The sequence below is a fragment of the Procambarus clarkii genome, chromosome 40 (genome assembly GCF_040958095.1).
Source record: "Procambarus clarkii isolate CNS0578487 chromosome 40, FALCON_Pclarkii_2.0, whole genome shotgun sequence".
Lineage (NCBI taxonomy): Eukaryota > Metazoa > Arthropoda > Malacostraca > Decapoda > Cambaridae > Procambarus > Procambarus clarkii.
In genome coordinates, this window is record NC_091189.1 from 5,714,522 (window position 1) to 5,737,021 (window position 22,500).

General features: G+C 49.0%; 1 protein-coding gene across 1 annotated transcript; it reads left to right on the top strand.

Annotated features, from left to right (window-relative positions):
• Positions 1-18,760: 18,760 nt before the first annotated feature.
• LOC123758070 (uncharacterized) lies at positions 18,761-19,117 on the top strand. Its single transcript, XM_045742256.1, has one exon. The coding sequence runs from the start codon at positions 18,761-18,763 to the stop codon at positions 19,115-19,117; it is 357 nt and encodes a 118-aa protein (XP_045598212.1).
• The last annotated feature ends 3,383 nt before the right edge of the window (positions 19,118-22,500 follow it).

The window sequence follows — 22,500 nt, forward strand, 5'->3', positions numbered from 1 at the left end:
ACACACCTGCCCCTACACCCGTTTACATACACCTGCCCCTACACCAGTTTACACACACCTGCCCCTACACCAGTTTACACACACCTGCCCCTACACCCGTTTACACACACCTGCCCCTACACCAGTTTACACACACCTGCCCCTACACCAGTTTACACACACCTGCCCCTACACCCGTTTACACACACCTGCCCCTACACCAGTTTACACACACCTGCCCCTACACCACCTGGCATATCCTCAGCTTGTTCACGAACCTGTCTCAACATATTTAAGCTCCCTATTTTCATGTAATCTGGCTAGTGATAATTGTAAACAGCAGCAGCAGGAGGACCAGGAAGAGGCAGCACCAGGATCAAGAGGCAGCAGCAGCAGGATTAGGAAGAGGCAAGAGCAGGATAAGGAGAGGGAGCAGCAGCAGGATCAGGATGACCCAGCAGCAAGATTTGAAGATTTGAAGTATGCAGCAGCAGTAGGATGTTGAGTATCAGAGGAGGCAGCAGCAGCAGGAGCAGCAGCAGGCGCAGCAGCAGCAGGCGCAGCAGGAGCAACAGCAGCAGGAGTAGCAGCAGCAGCAGCAGGAGGAGCAGCAGCAGCAGGAGGAGCAGTAGAAGCAGCAGCAGCAGCAGCAGCAGCAGGAGCAGCAGGAGCAGCAGTAGAAGCAGCATCAGCAGCAGCAGCAGGAGGAGGAGGAAGGGCAGATCACAGCCGTCAGGAAGCGTCTCACCTCCGGGCGGAGAGCGAATCAAGCCGTCGCCTCCATCCCCCCAGAGCTCTAGACATACCAAGCGTTAAATTATGGATACAACTCGCCCTGACCCGAGGCCCCCTCCGGGAGATCCTAATATCCATTTTATTCTCCTGAAGCAGGGTGTGGCTCTTGGCATGGATATGGATGTGGCTCATGGTGTGGAGCAGAGTGTGGGAGTGGCTTTTTGGCTTGGAGTAGGGTCTGGGTGTCTCTCTTGGATTGGAGAAGGAAATGGATGTATAGCTAATAGGGTGAAGGAGGGCCCAGGATGTGTCTGTGTACCCTTCCCCAGGTGTTGGGTGACCATCTGTGTACCCTCCCCCAGGTGTTGGGTGACCATCAGTGTACCCTCCCCCAGGTGTTGGGTGACCATCAGTGTACCCTCCCCCAGGTGTTGGGTGACCATCAGTGTACCCTCCCCCAGGTGTTGGGTGACCATCAGTGTACCCTCCCCCAGGTGTTGGGTGACCATCAGTGTACCCTCCCCCAGGTGTTGGGTGACCATCAGTGTACCCTCCCCCAGGTGTTGGGTGACCATCAGTGTACCCTCCCCCAGGTGTTGGGTGACCATCAGTGTACCCTCCCCCAGGTGTTGGGTGACCATCAGTGTACCCTCCCCCAGGTGTTGGGTGACCATCAGTGTACCCTCCCCCAGGTGTTGGGTGACCATCAGTGTACCCTCCCCCAGGTGTTGGGTGACCATCAGTGTACCCTCCCCCAGGTGTTGGGTGACCATCAGTGTACCCTCCCCCAGGTGTTGGGTGACCATCAGTGTACCCTCCCCCAGGTGTTGGGTGACCATCAGTGTACCCTCCCCCAGGTGTTGGGTGACCATCAGTGTACCCTCCCCCAGGTGTTGGGTGACCATCAGTGTACCCTCCCCCAGGTGTTGGGTGACCATCAGTGTACCCTCCCCCAGGTGCACTGCACTAAGAGCCTCCCCCCCCCCCAAGACCCTCCCCAGGACCCCCACACAACAGTCACACACACGCACCCCGTCGTGCTGCTACCTCCACTCTGCCATTAATATTTATAACTACCGCACCAACGCACTCAATAAATCAGCCGATCGTCTCTTAGCATTATTCCAACCAGTGTTTTTTTCCCCGCTACTGGACAATGCATAAATTATATCCTGTTTAATGATTGTAGATGTGTGTTGTGGAGCGCGAATGGCACCGGAGGACTCTCAGCTTATCTCGGGATAGAGGTGAGTGCAGGATGCTGGGACAGAGTGTGTGAGTGTGGATGCTGGGGCAGAGTGTGTGAGTGTGGATGCTGGGGGCAGAGTGTGTGAGTGTGGATGCTGGGGCAGAGTGTGTGAGTGTGGATGCTGGGGCAGAGTGTGTGAGTGTGGATGCTGGGACAGAGTGTGTGAGTGTGGATGCTGGGGCAGAGTGTGTGAGTGTGGATGCTGGGACAGAGTGTGTGAGTGTGGATGCTGGGGCAGAGTGTGTGAGTGTGGATGCTGGGACAGAGTGTGTGAGTGTGGATGCTGGGACAGAGTGTGTGAGTGTGGATGCTGGGACAGAGTGTGTGAGTGTGGATGCTGGGGCAGAGTGTGTGAGTGTGGATGCTGGGGCAGAGTGTGTGAGTGTGGATGCTGGGACAGAGTGTGTGAGTGTGGATGCTGGGGCAGAGTGTGTGAGTGTGGATGCTGGGACAGAGTGTGTGAGTGTGGATGCTGGGACAGAGTGTGTGAGTGTGGATGCTGGGGGCAGAGTGTGTGAGTGTGGATGCTGGGACAGAGTGTGTGAGTGTGGATGCTGGGACAGAGTGTGAGTGTGGATGCTGGGGGCAGAGTGTGTGAGTGTGGATGCTGGGGCAGAGTGTGTGAGTGTGGATGCTGGGACAGAGTGTGTGAGTGTGGATGCTGGGACAGAGTGTGTGAGTGTGGATGCTGGGGGTGGGATGGTATATGGGTCTCCATCCCGTCTTCACTTCCTCGCGTGGCTTTCCTGCGCCTGTCACACAATGGAATGGGAAAGGAGGGAGGGAGGGGGAAGGCAGGAGGGAAGGGGAAGGCAGGAGGGAGGGTGTGTTGACAAGGGCTTTGTTTCCCCCTCACCAACACCTCACAATGAGGCGAGTCTCTCATTTGTGGTCTCGTGTCACGGCTTTGATCTTGCTCCGGAAACAGATGAGCTCCCTGATCACCCGCCACAGATACTTGGAGCGGACTTGTTTCTGCAGTGTCCTCTACAGGCGCCCGACTCCTGCACTGCCCTCTACAGGCGCCCGACTCCTGCAGTGTCCTCTACAGGTGACCTTTCTTGTGACCTCTTTTGGCTTGCCCCCTTCCCTTTTGCCCCATTCATCATGCTGTCTCTTATGTCTTCCCGCTATGTCTAGACCTCTGCTATCCTCATTTCCTTCTTGTATTGGTATCCTCGTTGTCTTAGTGCTGTCCACCTTCTTCATTCCTCTCCTTCCTTCCTTCCTTCCTCTCTTTCTACAGTTTTAGCACATCTTCTCCCCCCCTCCCTCCCTGGTGTCAGAGGGTCAGAGCGACAGCTGTCGAAGCCAGACGTCCAGACCTTTACAGTGGCAGTGTTATCATCGACTTTTTATGACTTCTTTCATCCCCACCTGGCGTTGTGTCAGTGAGGAAGAGGGGGGGGGTGGTGAGGGGGGGGGGCAGCTGTGGGAGATGGGGCAGGTGTGTGAGGTGGGAGAGTGGGCAGGTGTGTGAGGTGGGAGAGTGGGCATGCGCAGGTGTGTGAGGTGGGAGAGTGGGCATGCGCAGGTGTGTGAGGTGGGAGAGTGGGCAGGTGTGTGAGGTGGGAGAGTGGGCATGCGCAGGTGTGTGAGGTGGGAGAGTGGGCAGGTGTGTGAGGTGGGAGAGTGGGCATGCGCAGGTGTGTGAGGTGGGAGAGTGGGCAGGTGTGTGAGGTGGGAGATTGGGCAGATGTGTGAGGTGGGAGAGTGAGCAGGTGTGTGAGGTGGCAGAGTGGGCAGGTGTGTGAGGTGACAGAGTGGACAGGTGTGTGAGGTGGGAGAGCGGACAGGTGTGTGAGGTGATAGAGCGGACAGGTGTGTGAGGTGGGAGAGTGGACAGGTGTGTTAGGAAAACAGACGGGTACCATCATAAGTGAGGATGGGTGGCCGGCGGGCGGGTGTGGAGGAGAGGGCGTGCGCAGGTAACACAAAATGCTCCATTAAGAGTACCTAAGAAAAGGGAAACAGAAGGTTGTGGTGAGAGACCAAAACTCAGGGGTGGAGGGAATTAAGTCGGAAGTGGCGTCCCCACAAGGATCGGAGGCTTGGAGCACCATAGTGTTCCTGATTTAAGTAAATAAGCTCAAATGCGCCTGACAGCTGAGAGACAGCGCATCGGAATCGTAGTCCTAAGGTTCCCGGTTCGATCCCCGGTGGAGGCGGAGACAAATGGACAAAAAGTTTCTTTCACCCTGATGCCCTGTTACCTAGCAGTAAATAGGTACCTGGGAGTTAGACAGCTGCTACGGGCTGCTTCCTGGGGGTGTGTAAGAAAAAGAAGGCCTGGTCGAGGACCAGGCCGCGTGGACGCTAAGCCTCGAAATCATCTCAAGATAACCTCAAGATAACCTCAAGGACCAGAGGAGTTAAGATAGCACACACCAGTGTATGAGGCTATATACTGATCAGACGGATAACGACCCAATGGAACAGCAAAACATTAAACGAATATTTAGGCTGATTGCAGGAATGAGCGGACAAGTGGCTATATCAGAGTTGAGTCCCACCCCAAGGAAAATTAACGAGGTTTGGGAGAGAAGAGAAGGACCGTGTATTTCATAAGGGGGGAGGGAGGGGGGGGAGGTGTTGCTGGGGGTACACAAGAAACAATCACCTGGAAGTGGATGTTCCACCTGTCGTGAACACAAGAGATACACATTAATAGCTGCCTAGGTAAAACTACCAGACATTGAAACACGCGCGCACACACACACACGGTGTGTGTGTGTGTGTGTGTGTGTGTATGTGTGTGTGTGTGTGTGTGTGTGTGTGTGTGTGTGTGTGTGTGTGTGTGTGTGTGTGTGTGTGTGTGTGTGCGTGTGCGTGGATGTGCGCGTACGTGCGTGCGTCTGCGTTAGAGAGAAATACATGTGATAGATATGACTGAGGAAAAATAGTCAGGAATCAATTTACATTAGACAACCGACGGTTAGAAAGGCGGGGGTCCAAGAGCTAACAGCTCGATCCTGCAAGCACAACTAGTAAACACACACACACACACACACACACACACACACACACACACACACACACACACACACACACCCACACACACACACACACACACACACACACACACACACCCACACACACACACACACACACACACACACACACACACACACACACACACACACACACACACACACACACACACACACGCACGCACACACACACACACCAAGAGAGGAACACAAACAAACTCTGGTCTCCCGTTTGATTTTCAGCATGTTTGATTCCTCTTTTGTGTCATCACCCTCCCTCTGTGCCTGGCCCTGATCTTCATCACACTCCACCCCGCCCTTTCCCTCGCTCCCCCTTTTTCTCAATCACCCACTTTATTGCCTTCTCCTTTACTCTCAATCATTCACTCTATGGTGTCTCCCTTACTCTTGTCATCCGCTTTATTGTGTTGTCCATACACTCAGTCTCTGCTGCTGCTCTTGTTGCTATTAACGATTGATTAACTCTTTCTTAATTACCCCCCCCCCCCCCCCCGCGAGTGAGATTAGGTAATCTGCTCTTCAACTACTTGAGTTGTTTTAGCCTCCGTGTTAGTTGTTGCCTGGTTGTTAGTGATGTCCATCACTGTCTGTTGATGTTCTCGACACCCCAAACCTGTCTATCGCTGTCTGTTGATGTTCTGGACACCCCAAACCTGTCTATCGCTGTCTGTTGATGTTCTGGACACCCCAAACCTGTCTATCGCTGTCTGTTGATGTTCTGGACACCCCAAACCCGTCCATCGCTGTCTGTTGATGTTCTGGACACCCCAAACCCGTCCATCACTGTCTGTTGATGTTCTGGACACCCCAAACCCGTCCATCGCTGTCTGTTGATGTTCTGGACACCCCAAACCCGTCCATCACTGTCTGTTGATGTTCTCGACACCCCAAACCCGTCCATCGCTGTCTGTTGATGTTCTGGACACCCCCAAACCCGTCCATCACTGTCTGTTGATGCTCTCAACTCACAAAAACCGTCTACTACTGTCTGTCGACGTTCGCGTCACAAGATCTCATATTTCCAAACAGACCTGTCCCTTATTTACGCAATCTGTTTAAATGTGCCACTTTCCTCTGAGGAGCTTCGATGTACATTATTTTTGTTCTTCGCTGCACAGCTGTCCTGGTTGTGGCTAGAGTTGTTCACTGGGGCAGTGAAGGCGCTAGCTCTTCATCCCCGCCTCCTTGGAGCCAGCCGTAGAACAAGCTCCGGGCAGGGGGGAAAAAAACTCATAAAACGTTGGTTTTTGATAAAGGCAAACAAGAAGATGGGGCTGGAGTGGGGCTGGCCCGGGGGGCGCTAGCGGCGGCCTACTTGTCTGCGTCCAGGATGCGGAAAATCCCAGCGCTTGATAACAACTTTACCCAGACCTGATAAAGCCTTCTCAACAACAACAACAACAGCAAAAACTATCCCCGTCCCCCATCACTGACATCCCTCCCTCTCTCCCTTCCAGTTCTTTTCCGTAACTCAAGGGTAAGACTATAGGTATGGCTGGACTCGAAGTGATTGTGGGGACTGGTTATAGGTCACTGTGTACTGTCACTATAACCCCTTCACTGTGGTCACAACCACCATAACTCCCCTTCCCCTGTGGTCACAACCACCATAACTCCCCCCCCCCTGTGGTCACAACCACCATAACTCCCCCCCTGTGGTCACAACCACCATAACTCCCCCCCCCCTGTGGTCACAACCACCATAACTCCCCCCCTGTGGTCACAACCACCATAACTCCCCCCCTGTGGTCACAACCACCATAACTCCCCTTCCCCTGTGGTCACAACCACCATAACTCCCCCCCCCCTGTGGTCACAACCACCATAACTCCCCTTCCCCTGTGGTCACAACCACCATAACTCCCCTCCCGCTGTGGTCACAACCACCATAACTCCCCCCCCCCCCTGTGGTCACAACCACCATAACTCCCCCCCCCCCTGTGGTCACAACCACCATAACTCCCCCCCTTGTGGTCACAACCACCATAACTCCCCCCCCCTGTGGTCACAACCACCATAACTCCCCCCCCCTGTGGTCACAACCACCATAACTCCCCTTCCCCTGTGGTCACAACCACCATAACTCCCCTTCCCCTGTGGTCACAACCACCATAACTCCCCCCCCCTGTGGTCACAACCACGAGCGCCATAACCATCACTATGGTGTAATGATCACAACATCCTTTGGCGCTCCTCTAAAACACCTCCAAAAAGCATCTGATCAAACTACAAGATCTCATAGGCCACACTGTGCAGCAATGTGTGCAACAGCTTGGTTGATCAGACGCCCGTCAAACAGGAGGCCTAGTCAGAGACCGGGCCCCGCGGGCAGTGATCCTCTCAAATAACTCCAAGTTAACTCAGAGACAAGATAATTATCTCTCTGTACACGGGGTGGGTACAGGAGATAGAGGGGTGTCTCCTGGCGGTAGGTTTACAGGAGATAGAGGGGTGTCTCCTGGCGGTAGGTTTACAGGTTTACCTTCCCACAGCTCACCTTAATAAGCCTCATCATAATAGTTTACCCCTGCAATACGAACCGCCAATAGATTTACAACCAGGTCTCCCATTACAGCTGGTGAACAAGGGGGGAACAATTTAAGGATTGGTGCTGTCAACCTCTCTCTCTCTTCACTTTTCCTGACTTTCCTCTTTAATCTCTATCTCCATCTTCCTCTCTACTCACCTCTCATTACTTTCTGCATCCTTCAATTTCTGTCTCACTCTCTGCCTTTCCCCCTCCTCCTCTCTCCCCCCCTCCTCCTCCTCCTCCCTGCCCACTCCCTTAAGGCGGAATTACATCAATGAAGGATTTGCATGGCTCAGGAGACGCCCGCGGGACACCACCTCTGGTGTATTCGTGACCTCAAGCTCTCCACTCCAAAACCCGCTCGACCATGTCTAGCTGAGGCCCGGGGCGCTATCTTTTTTACCGTGGGGGAGGGGTGGGGGTTTGGGGGGGGGAGGTTTTGGGTGGGGTGCAGGTGGGGAGAGTACGGGGGGGGGAGGGAGGGAGAGTGGCCTCTGAGGGAGGGAGGAGGGAGGGAGAGAGCATATAATAAAGTCAGAAAGTATAGAAGGAAAGTGAGTGATAAAGTGATAAAAGTAAAAGGAGGGGGAACAGAACGTATGAAGAATGGGAGAGAGAAACGGAGTGAGAAAATGAGAGCAAGATAAAGTGAGAACAGTATGAACTGAAAGTGAGATCGAGAAAGTGAGAACGGGACAGAGAAAGTGAGAAGTCAAAGATGGAATTCAGTTGTGACAGGAAGGCCCAAATGTGAGAGGAGTACGGAATGGAGAAGTAATAATTTTTTGAGATATATACAAGAGTTGTTACATTCTTGTACAGCCACTAGTACGCGTAGCGTTTCGGGCAAGTCCTTAATCCTATGGTCCCTGGAATACGATCCCCGGCCGCGAAGAATCGTTTTTTCATCCAAGTACACATTTTACTGTTGCGTTAAACAGAGGCTACAGTTAAGGAATTGCGCCCAGTAAATCCTCCCCGGCCAGGATACGAACCCATGACATAGCGCTCGCGGAACGCCAGGCGAGTGTCTTACCACTACACCATGGAGACTACACCGCGGAGACGAATAATGGTGATAAAGGTGGGAATAAGGAATAGAAGAAGTGGGAGAGAGAAAGAAAAAGAGATGAAAATTGTGACGAAGGAAATGGGGTAAAATAGTTATATAGAGAAAAGGAAGGGGGAAGATGTTGCTAAGAATTAAGGGGAGTCTTACTGGAGAGGAAACTTCCCTACGGGGAGGAAACTTGCCTTCGGGGAGGAAACTTGCCTTCGGGGAGGAAACTTGCCTTCGGGGAGGAAACTTGCCTTCGGGGAGGAAACTTGCCTTCGGGGAGGAAACTTGCCTTCGGGGAGGAAACTTGCCTTCGGGGAGGAAACTTGCCTTCGGGGAGGAAACTTGCCTTCGGGGAGGAAACTTGCCTTCGGGGAAGAAACTTGCCTTCGGGGAGGAAACTTGCCTTCGGGGAAGAAACTTGCCTTCGGGGAAGAAACTTGCCTTCGGGGAGGAAACTTGCCTTCGGGGAAGAAACTTGCCTTCGGGGAGGAAACTTGCCTTCGGGGAAGAAACTTGCTACCTGCTGGACAAACGAAATGAAGTCCAATGAAGAGAACCGATAAATGGAGAATATTGAGAAATGAAGAAGAGAAGGATAGGGGTGAGGATGGAAAAACACGAGGGAGAGAGAGAGAGAGAGAGAGAGAGAGAGAGAGAGAGAGAGAGAGAGGAAGGGAACAGTGAAGGAGAAAGAGATATTAAAAAAGGGACCAGTGAGGAAGCAAATGTAACGGGATGGGAAGGAAGGAAAGAGAAGAGGAGGGAAGACGGACGCACAGTGAGAAAGAGAGAGACAGACAGACAGACAGACAGACAGAGAGAGAGAGAGAGAGAGAGAGAGAGAGAGAGAGAGAGAGAGAGAGAGAGAGAGTGAGAGAGAGTGAGTGAGTCTGGTGACATCAACTCAGAGCCCCCCCCCTCCCACACCCTCGCTACCGCATTTAAGTGTCTCCAGGAAAGACTTAAATAACAGACGAATAAATCAATGTTTACATAATAAATTAAACGTTATCAACATGATGTCGTGATGGACAAGTAACGAGTTTTAAGCTTTATAAATCAGCTTGATTCCCTACTACCGATTCCAACTACATTTTCAACCCCCCCCCCTGTCTTTCCATGTGTCTCATGTATCTCCCGTGTGTCTTATTTACCCGACGTGTCCCCGTCATTCCTACGTGTCCTATGCTGCCAGTGTCCCATTCACCCTTATTGAGTCCCAGTCTCCTTGTTCCACCACCCATCCACCGTCACACCGACCAGTCCCTACCTGTCCCCACCTGTCTACGTCACGAACCTGTCTATTGTTCCAGCTGTCAACGTCACTTTTGTTGCTAGTCCTCTGTTGAGGCTCGGATGAGGCTCCTCTCATTGTTCCTGTTTCCACTCACCAGTCATAATGCTTCCCCCTCACCAGTCCTCATGCTTCTCCCTCACCAGTCCTCATGCTTCTCCCTCACCAGTCCTCATGCTTCCCCCTCACCAGTCCTCATGCTTCTCCCTCACCAGTCCTCATGCTTCCCCCTCACCAGTCCTCATGCTTCCCCCTCACCAGTCCTTATGCTTCCCCCTCACCAGTCCTCATGCTACTCCCTCACCAGTCCTGATGCTTCCCCCTCACCAGTCCTGATGCTTCTCCCTCACCAGTCCTCATGCTTCCCCCTCACCAGTCCTCATGCTTCTCCCTCACCAGTCATCATGCTTCCCCCTCACCAGTCCTCATGCTTCTCCCTCACCAGTCCTCATGCTTCTCCCTCACCAGTCCTCATGCTTCCTCCTCACCAGTCCTCATGCTTCCCCCTCACCAGTCCTCATGCTTCCCCCTCACCAGTCCTCATGCTTCCCCCTCACCAGTCCTCATGCTTCTCCCTCACCAGTCCTCATGCTTCCCCCTCACCAGTTCTCATGCTTCCCCCTCACCAGTCCTCATGCTTCTCCCTCACCAGTCCTCATGCTTCTCCCTCACCAGTCCTCATGCTTCTCCCTCACCAGTCCTCATGCTTCTCCCTCACCAGTCCTCATGCCTCTCCCTCACCAGTCCTCATGCTTCTCCCTCACCAGTCCTCATGCTTCTCCCTCACCAGTCCTCATGCTTCTCCCTCACCAGTCCTCATGCTTCTCCCTCACCAGTCCTCATGCCTCTCCCTCACCAGTCCTCATGCTTCTCCCTCACCAGTCCTCATGCTTCCCCCTCACCAGTCCTCATGCTTCTCCCTCACCAGTCCTCATGCCTCTCCCTCACCAGTCCTCATGCTTCTCCCTCACCAGTTCTCATGCTTCTCCCTCACCAGTCCTCATGCTTCCCCCTCACCAGTCCTCATGCTTCCCCCTCACCAGTCCTCATGCTTCTCCCTCACCAGTCCTCATGCTTCCCCCTCACCAGTCCTCATGCCTCTCCCTCACCAGTCCTCATGCTTCTCCCTCACCAGTCCTCATGCTTCTCCCTCACCAGTCCTCATGCTTCCCCTTCACCAGTCCTCATGCTTCTCCCTCACCAGTCCTCATGCTTCTCCCTCACCAGTCCTCATGCTTCTCCCTCACCAGTCCTCATGCTTCCCCCTCACCAGTTCTCATGCTTCCCCCTCACCAGTCCTCATGCTTCTCCCTCACCAGTCCTCATGCTTCTCCCTCACCAGTCCTCATGCTTCTCCCTCACCAGTCCTCATGCTTCTCCCTCACCAGTCCTCATGCTTCTCCCTCACCAGTCCTCATGCTTCTCCCTCACTATTCTCTAATTCTCCCACGCTGCCTCCCTCCCTCTTCCATTGTCTTGTTCCCCGTTCTTCCCTTCTTCAGGTTCATTATCGTTATATCATTGTTATCTAGAGGTCACTTTCTCATCATTATCATATTTATATTTAGCCTTTTGAGTTTTCATGTGTTTATTGTCATCGTTCTTATCCCCGTATCATATCATCTCCAGTCTTTTTACCTTCATGTTTAAGTCCCCGACTATGGTTGGGGGACTGTCTGTGTCCTCCATATGTTCCTCCTCTCTCTCCTTCAAGGGTTACACCGAAAGGAATCATTATTCAAATTCTCGATGTATTTACACTAAGAGTTTGGTCCAAGAACAGAATGCAAAAAAGGCTCACCTTATTTTTGCATTCTGTTGAGTTGCAACAGAATGTTACAACATTCAGTTACAGAATGTTACAACATTCTGTTACATTCTGTTACATTCCTACACCGTTGTCCGATTTTGTGGTGCTGCACGTGCGCATGCGTGGCGAAGCTTGGTGCGTGGCGAAGCTTGATGCGTGGCGAAGCTTGATGCGTGGCGAAGCTTGATGCGTGGCGAAGCTTGATGCGTGGCGAAGCTTGATGCGTGGCGAAGCTTGGTGCGTGGCGAAGCTTGGTGCGTGGCGAAGCTTGGTGCGTGGCGAAGCTTGGTGCGTGGCGAAGCTTGATGCGTGGCGAAGCTTGATGCGTGGCGGCGGTCTCTCATTACAGAAGTACAGCATCGTCAGCCGTGTCTTCTGTAGTGACCACTGACTTAATGATGGCTCCGTGTTAGACTTACTGTGGTGGCGGAGGGCTGTCAGGCAGGGGTTTACGACCAGTCCCTGGAGGAGGGTGGTACGTTGGGGGGGGGGGGTCTTTTGGCAGCATGTTTTGATAGGCCTCGTGCTGCGTGTTGGCCTTCTCGTTCAAAATGTTTAGAGGTGTTGTAATGATCAAATGTTACAATGATTTATTTCGTGTGTTCATTCTCTTTATCTCTGAATTTATTCATACATAACGCATGAGGAATAAGGCTCATTTCGTGCATGAAACACTTCAACGGAATGTTTCCTTATAGCTTAACCTAACGGAATGTTTCCTTATAGCTTAACCTAACGGAATGTTTCCTTATAGCTTAACCTAACGGAATGTTTCCTTATAGCTTAACCTACCGGAATGTTTCCTTATAGCTTAACCTAGCCTAACCAACCTACTTAGCCTAACCAACCTACTTAGCCTAACCAACCTACTTAGCCTAACCAACCTACTTAGCCTAACCAACCTACTTAGCCTAACCAACCTACTTAGCCTAACCAACCTAAATTAACCAAGAGAAAGCTGCCACAGAGACGCACAACGCTGCCGCTGCATCCATCTCCCCAGTTTTTTTTTTACTTCAAACGACGGAGACTTTAGCAGTTTGAGAAGCCAGGGAGAAGGGGGAGCGCGGAGGAGAGGAGGGGGAGGGGGGATGGTTAGGGGTGGGGGGGGAGGGGAGGGGAGGGGGATAGGGGGTTGAAGCCGAGTTTAAACAGGCCTGAATGATTGAAGAACCACGTAGGGAGGTGGGGTAAATAATAGAGGGAAAGCAACAAAAGCCCCGTGCTAGTGGCAATAAAGGCGGGCTACAGCAATTAGAGATATTGAGGAAGACTTAGGGACCTGAGGCCAGATCAAGTTAGCTGCCCCGAGGGATACATAGAGGCTGTGTTCTGACCCCCGGGGCGGGGGGCGGGGGGGGGGCTACCCCGCCCCTCTCTTCCTTCACTCTTCTATTGTTCTTGTTGTGATATTGTAGTTGTTGTTCTTGTTATTGACATTTTTGTTATTGTAGATTGTAGGTGTTGTTATTAATATATATATATATATATATATATATATATATATATATATATATATATATATATATATTTATATATATTTATATATATATATATATATATATATATATTTATATATATATATATATATTGTTGTTGAAGCTGTTAATAGCTTTGTATATTAGCTTGCTTAACTCTGGGGGTGGTCTCAGGTCTCTCAGGTCTTAGGTCCTTGTAGGTCTCAGGTCTTGGTAGTGTTTCACAGTATTTCACAGCTGTGAAATACAGCAGAACCTGCTGTATTTCACAGCTTTCCTTTGTTCCCCTTATAGTTCAAGTGTACCAACATCTTAAATGTTATTAAATTTCATTGGTTTGTTCTTAAATTGAAGCATTTTAGTATACGTGAGTGGATAAGTTAGTACAAAGCCGGCCTTGCCTCTTGCAGGAAGGGAGTTCGATCCCCACTGGTCCAAGTGACTGGACACGCTGCTTGCTCCTTGTCCTCACATCCCACCCAAAGACTATATTGTCTCACTAGGCTTACCTCTCACTCTTACGGGTTATTCATGCCTGTGCCACCTCTTGGGTGGCTTAAATCTTTATCAATCATCACCTCTCACTCCTCAGAACTGCCTAAGCACTTTCCCTTCATGATTACCGTCTTCATTGTTTTATTAAAGGTCGTTCAAAGACTACAATGCGTCACGAAGATACAGCTGTATCTTCGTGACACATTGTCCTCGCACTGTATTGGTGGCTTTATGTCTTATGAATCTTCTGTACCTACTAATTAACCTCTGTATCGTGTTCTAGTGTGTGTATTTTTCAATAAAATGTTTAGTATTGTCTGTTTTATTGGCGCCATTAATATTGGGAGCGTATACAACTACAGTGGTAAGTGGATACATCGCTTACCCATGTATCCGCTTACATGGGGTAAGCGGATACATCGTCCGAGCTATGAAATGAACGTCTTTTAATTATATTTTCAGTGATTTGCACTATTTGGTCAGGTTAGAATAGGTTTGCATAGATGTGGTTAAGTTATACGAGGCTAGGATGATTGATATTAGTTTTTTTTAGATGGGTTTGGTTTATTTCATTAAGGTCAGTTAAGTTAGATTCAATTAAGATAGGCTTGGTTAGCTTAGGTTAGAGTAAGCTAAATAATATTAGATATGTTGAAGTTAGGTTAGTTTAGGCTTTGTTGTTGGCTTATATTTGGTTAAACTGCTCTATTTCACACAGATAGATATATTAGACGAGGAGAGGGAGTAGCCATATACGTTCAGGAAAATTTGAAATGTAGTCTCAAAGAGGGATATCAAAACAGAGTTATATTTGGCTAGGTTAGATTTTGATTAGGTTAAGCTATGTTTCGTTAGTTTAGTTTAGAATAGGTTAGGTTAGGTTAGGTTAAATGTCAAGTGGAGAGGCTGCAACATTGCATCTCTTCCTCTGGGGGAAAATAGCAGCAGCTAAGAATAGCAGATCACTCACCTCAGGGTCCATACATGGACACATTCCTCGTATTATTCATTAGTTTTACATTCCTCGTATTATCCATTAGTTTCAAACTCTCGGGGTATCCCGGGTTCAATTCCTGATTGGAACAAATGGTTGGGCACGTTTTCATATCTTCTTATGCCTCTGTTCACCTAGAAGTAAATAGGTACCCCAGAAGTTAGGCAACAGTTGTGGGGGATTGCATTCTAGGGAGGGTCGATAGTTTGACCTTAGTGGGACCTTGATATAAGCCTAATATATATATATATATATATGTATATATATATATATGTATATATATATTATTAATTTCCAAAACTAGCCCCCCTGAACCAAAGTATATAAACAATAACACCAATTTACATGATATACAAACAGAAGGTTATATTTATCATACGTTATAGACGCAAGATTGATTGCGTTATAGACGTTATAGTTATAGACGCTATAGACGCAAGACCAAACTGATGAACGAGATCATAGTTATCAAATCAGGCTGAAAAAATTGTCGGGACTCTTCATCGTGAAGAAATCATCTCTTTTCTAATCAAAACTAAACAAACCAAGACCACAGCTGAACGCCGCATGCCAAGGCGCATGCGCGCAAACACCAAACAATTCACGGCAGACATTCTTCAGCTTCCGTCGTGGGAATGAGGCGAGAAGTTGCGCAAATCTTTTAAATCTCAGAAAGTTTGTTAGCGTCAGCTTCCAGACACGAGACAGAAGGTCACGTGGCCCTCAGCCTCTGAGAGACCTGCCAGCCAGTTGGCGTCTACGAGACCAATTCATAGTCGTGAAATCACCCGGAAAAAAAATGAGATTCCTTCATTATAGTACAAAAAACTGTTCCTGTAGAAGTCAATAAGAGACAACCAAAGAGTTTAGATAAATTATTGTGAAAATATAATGACAAATGTAATTCCGGGAATTAGAACTATTACATAATATAAAATAATATTAAGATTCATCATTTATGGATTATTTTATTCATTGATGAATTATTATGTCCATAAAGTAGAGCAGCTTGTCATCATGTATTCAGTCAACTCTGCAAGTGTCATTCCGTGCATAGTGAAGCCTATGTTGTGTTGGCTGCTGATACGTGGCTTTAAACATCTCGTAACTGTCTCTTTTAATACACAGTAACTTCAGGGCTTTCGTAAACATCATCAAATTCATAACATTTTCTGGCTCAGATTTCGGCATTTCCCAGACCACTAGAGAGGCCGTAGCTATGGGATCGCCCTGAGGTCTTACGCTGGAGAAAGTCTTTGTCTTCTTCACAGACAACTTCAGCTTTTTATAAGTAAGTAATTATCAAAAGAAGTCGCCAAGCCAGGAAACCGTTCTACAGGACTATTAATTCGTAGGTCGTTCAAAAAAAAAGCGATAAGGAGCTTCTTTATAATTATCAATCAATCAGATTAACGTACGAAAGCAACAGTTTCACATCAAATAGGGCAACAGAATTTTTTTTTTAAGGGTCATCAACAAGTTTACAAATTCTGAACATGATTGCTGGAGAAATAGCTGTGGCTCGTGAAACATGTATAACAGCTAACCACCTAACATAATACACGTGGACAACCCGTCCTCTTAAAAAGAACGTCGCTTTTGGCCGTTTGCCAGTATGACCGAATATGGACGTACAAATTACGTCCAAATTTGGCCATAGCGCGCATACGAGCCAAAAGTGACGTTATTTTTAAGAGGACGGGTTACGTGGAACCGCTCAATTATTTCAAGGTAAGGTGGGCGAGGGGCGGTTCATGCAAGGTAAGGTTAGGAGAAGGAAGGCTTCAAGTGGGGAACACGTAAAATGTTCACCTTGTACAGATTGGACACATTTTACTCAACGAGTTATGCCACAAAGAACGAGATGGTTTGCTAACACCGATCATTGCAGGATTGAGGGCATAAGACAATTGCCGTGAGACACATAGCAACGGTGTCTCTCTCGTGGCTCTAATGCCAAAACTCATGTTGATTTGTATGATTCATTAGAATAGTGAGAAGCTGTCTGGGAGGCAGGAGTGGAGGGGAGCAGCTGATGAGTTTGTGAAAGAGTGAACTTGGGGTGAGTGTTATGAACGCTGGTGAACGTACTCACCCTGGATGTGACTGACTGCAAGGTGGAGCATCGGCTCCCATCTGCACCAGTCAATATGCGTCCGTGTGTGTATGCGTTCATCCATATACTGATATGCGCATGTGGCCGTGTATGTGCTCATGTGGCCGTGTATGTGCTCATGTGGCCGTGTATGTGCTCATGTGGCCATGTATGTGCTCATGTGGCCGTGTATATGCTCATGAGCATGAGGACTGTGCTCACGTGGCCGTGTATGTGCTCATGTGGCCGTGTATGTGCTCATGTGGCCGTGTATGTGCTCATGCGGCCGTGTGTGTGCTCATGTGGCCGTGTATGTGCTCACTTAGCCGTGTATGTGCTCATGTGGCCGTGTATGTGCTCATGTGGCCGTGTATATGCTCAGGAGCATGAGGACTGTGCTCACGTGGCCGTGTATGTGCTCATGCGGCCGTGTGTGTGCTCATGTGGCCGTGTATGTGCTCACTTGGCCGTGTATGTGCTCATGTGGCCGTGTATATGCTCAGGAGCATGAGGACTGTGCTCACGTGGCCGTGTATGTGCTCATGCGGCCGTGTGTGTGCTCATGTGGCCGTGTATGTGCTCATGTGGCCGTGTATATGCTCATGAGCATGAGGACTGTGCTCACGTGGTCGTGTATGTGCTCATGTGGCCGTGTATGTGCTCATGTGGCCGTGTGTGTGCTCATGTGGCCGTGTGTGTGCTCATGTGGCCGTGTGTGTGCTCATGTGGCCGTGTATGTGCTCATGTGGCCGTGTATGTGCTCATGTGGCCGTGTGTGTGCTCATGTGGCCGTGTATGTGCTCATGTGGCCGTGTGTGTGCTCATGTGGCCGTGTATGTGCTCATGTGGCCATGTATGTGCTCATGCGGCCGTGTGTGTGCTCATGTGGCCGTGTATGTGCTCATGTGGCCGTGTATATGCTCATGAGCATGAGGACTGTGCTCACGTGGCCGTGTATGTGCTCATGTGGCCGTGTATGTGCTCATGCGGCCGTGTGTGTGCTCATGTGGCCGTGTATGTGCTCACTTAGCCGTGTATGTGCTCATGTGGCCGTATATATGCTCATGTGGCCGTATATGTGCTCACGTGACCGTGTATGTGCTCACGTGGCCGTGTGTGTGCTCATGTGGCCGTATATGTGCTCACGTGGCCACACCGTCTACCTATATTCACATTTCTGTAACCGGAGCCACAACACGGGCGGCCAATATGCCACACAACTACACCTCACTCCACACTTTACACAGCCATCCCCGGCGGCCAATATGCCACACAACTACACCTCACTCCACACTTTACACAGCCATCCCCGGCGGCCAATATGCCACACAACTACACCTCACTCCACACTTTACACAGCCATCCCCGGCGGCCAAATTTGACAGCACTGAAACACGAACTCTAATCAATCTGACGCTTGTCTGATATCAGTTACCCAGCCGTATCGTCGCCGTGTGAAACTATTGCAATGATATTTTCCCCCCTCGTACGGGGTTGAATCCTCCTTGTCTGGAAGCGTGTATAAGGATGCATTAAACGGACGAAGGATAAAGGCACTACGGGCTCACCATAGCCCGTGCTACTTGGAACTTTGATCCAGGTAGCGAATCTTTAACAACAACAATGGACGAAGGATACAGGGATTTTTTTTTTTTTTTAGATTTAGGGAATGAATCTTGACTTGGTGACTCAGGCCGTCCTCTCGAGCGCTCACGATGTTGCCTGGACCTAAATGTCACCTCTGTGTTCGGAAAAAAATGATTCCCACTGACATTTGTCCAATTATCTTTGTCATAGCCTCAGATAAGGACAACATTGGCAGCGCGGAGAAATTTAGCCGTTATTGATGTGTTGATAATGTTGAATTGAAATGTGTTCTAACCGCCCCTAATTCAGAAATCTTGTCTCCTTGTAGCTTTAATACATTTTGAGTTATCAATACGTTGTGGGGGAACTCTTGCCGGTAGAGGCTATGATTCATGCCTCCGTCCTTACACTCACACAAGAGCACTGAGAGCACAGGTGACATAATGGTGAAACAGGGGAGAGAGAATGAGAGCCAAACAACCAGAACAAGAGCCGAGAGTGTGCCAGAGGTGAGGGGGGAAAAAGAGTCAAGGGTGAGAAAAAGTAGAAGAGACGTGAGGCAAAGAGTGCCTGGAGTGAAAGAAAGAGTGCCTGGAGTGAAAGAAAGAGTGCCTGGAGTGAAAGAAAGAGTGCCTGGAGTGAAAGAAAGAGTGCCTGGAGTGAAAGAAAGAGTGCCTGGAGTGAAAGAAAGAGTGCCTGGAGTGAAAGAAAGAGTGCCTGGAGTGAAAGAAAGAGTGCCTGGAGTGAAAGAAAGAGTGCCTGGAGTGAAAGAAAGAGTGCCTGGAGTGAGAAAAAAGTGAACCGTATAAAAGAAAGCGTGCCAAGGGTGAGGTATGAGGAAGAACCAGAGGTGAGAGAAAGAGAACGGTGAGGTAAAGAGTGGAATAGATGAGATAAAAGAGAGAACCAGGGAGAGAGAGAGAGATATACGACACTTAGTGTGTAGAGAAAAAGAGAGATCCAGGGGTGGGATAATGGGTCCATTTGATGATGAAGTAAAGCAATATAAATTGATAGGAGCTAAAGAGCTGGTGAGAAGGGGAATGCTGCACAGAAATCTATTTTCCAGTAGGGGCTCAGGCCGAAAATAATTTCAGGAGGAGGATATAGGGCAGATGAGAGGGAGGAAGAGGAGACGGAGAGGGGGGAGAGAAGATTGAGGGGGGAGAGAAGATTGGGGGAAGGGGAGAGGAAATGGGGTAAAGGGAGGAGGAGGGGTTAAGCAGGATTCTTTCGAGGGAATTTTTTCTACCGGAAATTCGTTTAGGAAGTGAGGTGTTGGGAGGTAATCTCCTTCAGGACGGAGGAAGAGCAGATGTTTACAGGAGGTGTAAATGTGGTGTAGATGTTTATAGGTCTAAATGTGGAGCATATGTTTACAAGAGGTCTTAATGTGGCGATGTTTACAAGAGATCTTGTAATACATGTGTTTATAAGAGGCTTTAAGGTGGAACAGATGTGCAACAAGAGGTCCTAATGTGGTGTTGTTTACAAGCGAGCTTAACTGCACAGAGCCTGTCTTGCCGCATCTTAAAACGTTAATTACGATCCGTACTCTATCACTATCGCACTGTGATATGCGTTATCAGCTCTAGCCCTTCCTAGTACTATAGCACCAGGGAGCTCCAGAGCTGGTAGCACACACACACACAGCGTGTGTGTGTTTTTCAAAGCGTTATATGACAAAGAGTGCTGGGAAGACGGGACACCACGAGCGTAGCTCTCATCCTGTAACTACACTTAGGTAATTACAGCTGTTAAGAGGATCCAGCTCCGTATACCAACAGATAATTACTCTTAACTCTCGCATTAATATTTTCAGAGTATGTTTTCCTATGTCAAATCATCAAAATTTTAAAGTTACAAAGAAATCTGTCAAAGGTCAGAATGTCTGAGTCAGAGTTGTTATCAAACACGAACTATACGAACAAAATATCCCACAAACACTATCACTACACGAACGTGTAGCGTCTACTCAAAACCTGTCTACTGTCAAAAAGTCTGTCAAAACCTGTCAAAAAGCTGAAAAAAACCTGTCTACTGTCAAAAAACTGAAAAAAAACCTGTCTACTGTCAAAAAACTGAAAAAAAACCTGTCTACTGTCAAAAAACTGAAAAAAAACCTGTCTACTGTCAAAAAACTTAAAAAGACTGTCTACTGTCAAAAAAACTGTCAAAAAGTACTACCCAAAACCTGTCTACTCTTTATTCCGAACTAGACGACCTCAAGATAGATATTTCCATTGTTTTTTCTTTCCCCTCCCTTGATTATTTTTTTCTAAACATAGCTACAGTGAATTATTTCTCCACATTACATTATCTCCCCTAAAGAAAGTGATGTCCGCCATTTGCGGTCGAATTACCCGCATTATGCGAGGCCTTCCCAGTGTCCACACTTCTTGGCTGCCAAGTGCTGCTGACTAATTAATCTACAAGTTTTTCCTTTTGTGATAATTGTTTTGGTGAGATAGACCAGGAGACCTTGAACTGAGAGGGAGTAGGAGGGAGGGGGGGTTGTGAGGGAGGGAGGAGGGGGTGTTGTGAGGGAGGAGGGGGTGTTGTGAGGGAGGGGGGGGGGTTGTGAGGGAGGAGGGGGGGGGTTGTGAGGGAGAGGGGATGTAAGGGAGGAGGGAGGGGGGGGGAAGTGACGGAGGAGGGGAGGGGGGGTTGTGAGGGAGGATTTATCTGTGAGGTTCTGAACTAGGGGGGGAAGGGGGGGAGAGGGTGTTATTGTATTCAGGACGCTGAAATTGTAGTCCGTAACTTGGGAACTTGAAACAGGGGTCTAAGATTGATTGATTAAGATTAAAGCTACCCCCCCAAAAAGTGGCACGGGCATGAATAGCCCGTAAAGGGGTCTAAGTTGTTGTTGTTGTTGTTTTAGATTTAGCTACTCGGAACGAAATGTCCATGTAGCAAGGGCTATGGTGAGCCCGTAATTGAGTTCGGTTATTCGCGATAATCGCGCTTCATGCAGGTCGGCGTTCAATTCCCGACCGTCCAATTGGTTGGGCACCATTTCTTCCCCCCCCCCTTCCTCTTCCTCCCCTCCGTCCCATTCCCATATCCTTATCCTGACCCTTCCCAGCGCTATATAGTCGTAATGGCTTGGCGCTTTTCCCCTGATGGTTCCTTTTCCCTTCGCACTTATTTTAGTGTTGTGTTTTAATAACGTCATCCTGGTGGCGGATATTGGTGCACAATGTTCACTAGTGTGTCCCATTCTTCAACTGTTTTTTTTTACCCTTTGTAGTCCCTGTTGGTTGAATGTTGAGTTTGATGCGCAGGGCTTCAGTTGCTTCACATTCCAGTGAGTAATGTAATAGCGGCATTTCTGCATCTGTTCCACAGATATGACACTCTTTTTAACTATGTTGCTAATTTAGGGGCTATCTTGAGGTTATCTTGAGATGATTTCGGGGCTTTTTAGTGTCCCCGCGACCCGGTCCTCGACCAGGCCTCCACCACCAGGAAGCAGCCCGTGACAGCTGACTAATTCCCTGGTACCTATTTACTGCTAGGTAACAGGGGCATCAGGGTGAAAGAAACTCTGCCCATTGTTTTTCGCCAGCACCTGGGATCGAACCCGGGACCACAGAATCACGCGTCCAGTCGTGGGATCGGGGCGACGACAGTCGTGGGATCGGATGCGCCCCTTTTCAACTATTGGGTTTAGTACCTCCCAGCAGCACTTGTAGCCAAGTCTGAGTCTGTGTATGGCTACTGCAATGTCTCTGGATATCTTTTTGCCAGGCTTGAAAGAGAAGTACCCGGTGGCTTGTTCATACCATATCGCAGTGGATCTTCCTTCCGCTACTTTGGCTCTGTGGCGACTTTTGATTGTTGGGAGAATTTTCTTCTTGATTTGCTCCTTAATCTGTGAGAAACTTGGAGGTATTTTTACCTTTACAACAGTTAAAGCAGTGGCAGTTGTTGTTAATGAGTCTGCCTTTTCATTACCATCTATGCTAATGTGACTTGGTATCCAATTTAGGGTGATTGACAGCCCTAGATTGTGGGCTTCTTTTCCTATATGTAGGATTTCTGTGAGGAGTTGTATATTATCTCTGTGTTGGCTGGATAACAATGCCTGGAGCGAAGATTTAGAGTCGGTATGAATGATGACATCATGTAAATTATTCTTAATTGTATAATCTATGGCCTCCTTCAGGGCATATAATTC

Bases quoted from the DNA above. Each gene is read 5' to 3' on its own strand.
- LOC123758070 (XM_045742256.1), top strand. From the start codon at position 18,761: ATGGTGAAACAGGGGAGAGAGAATGAGAGCCAAACAACCAGAACAAGA.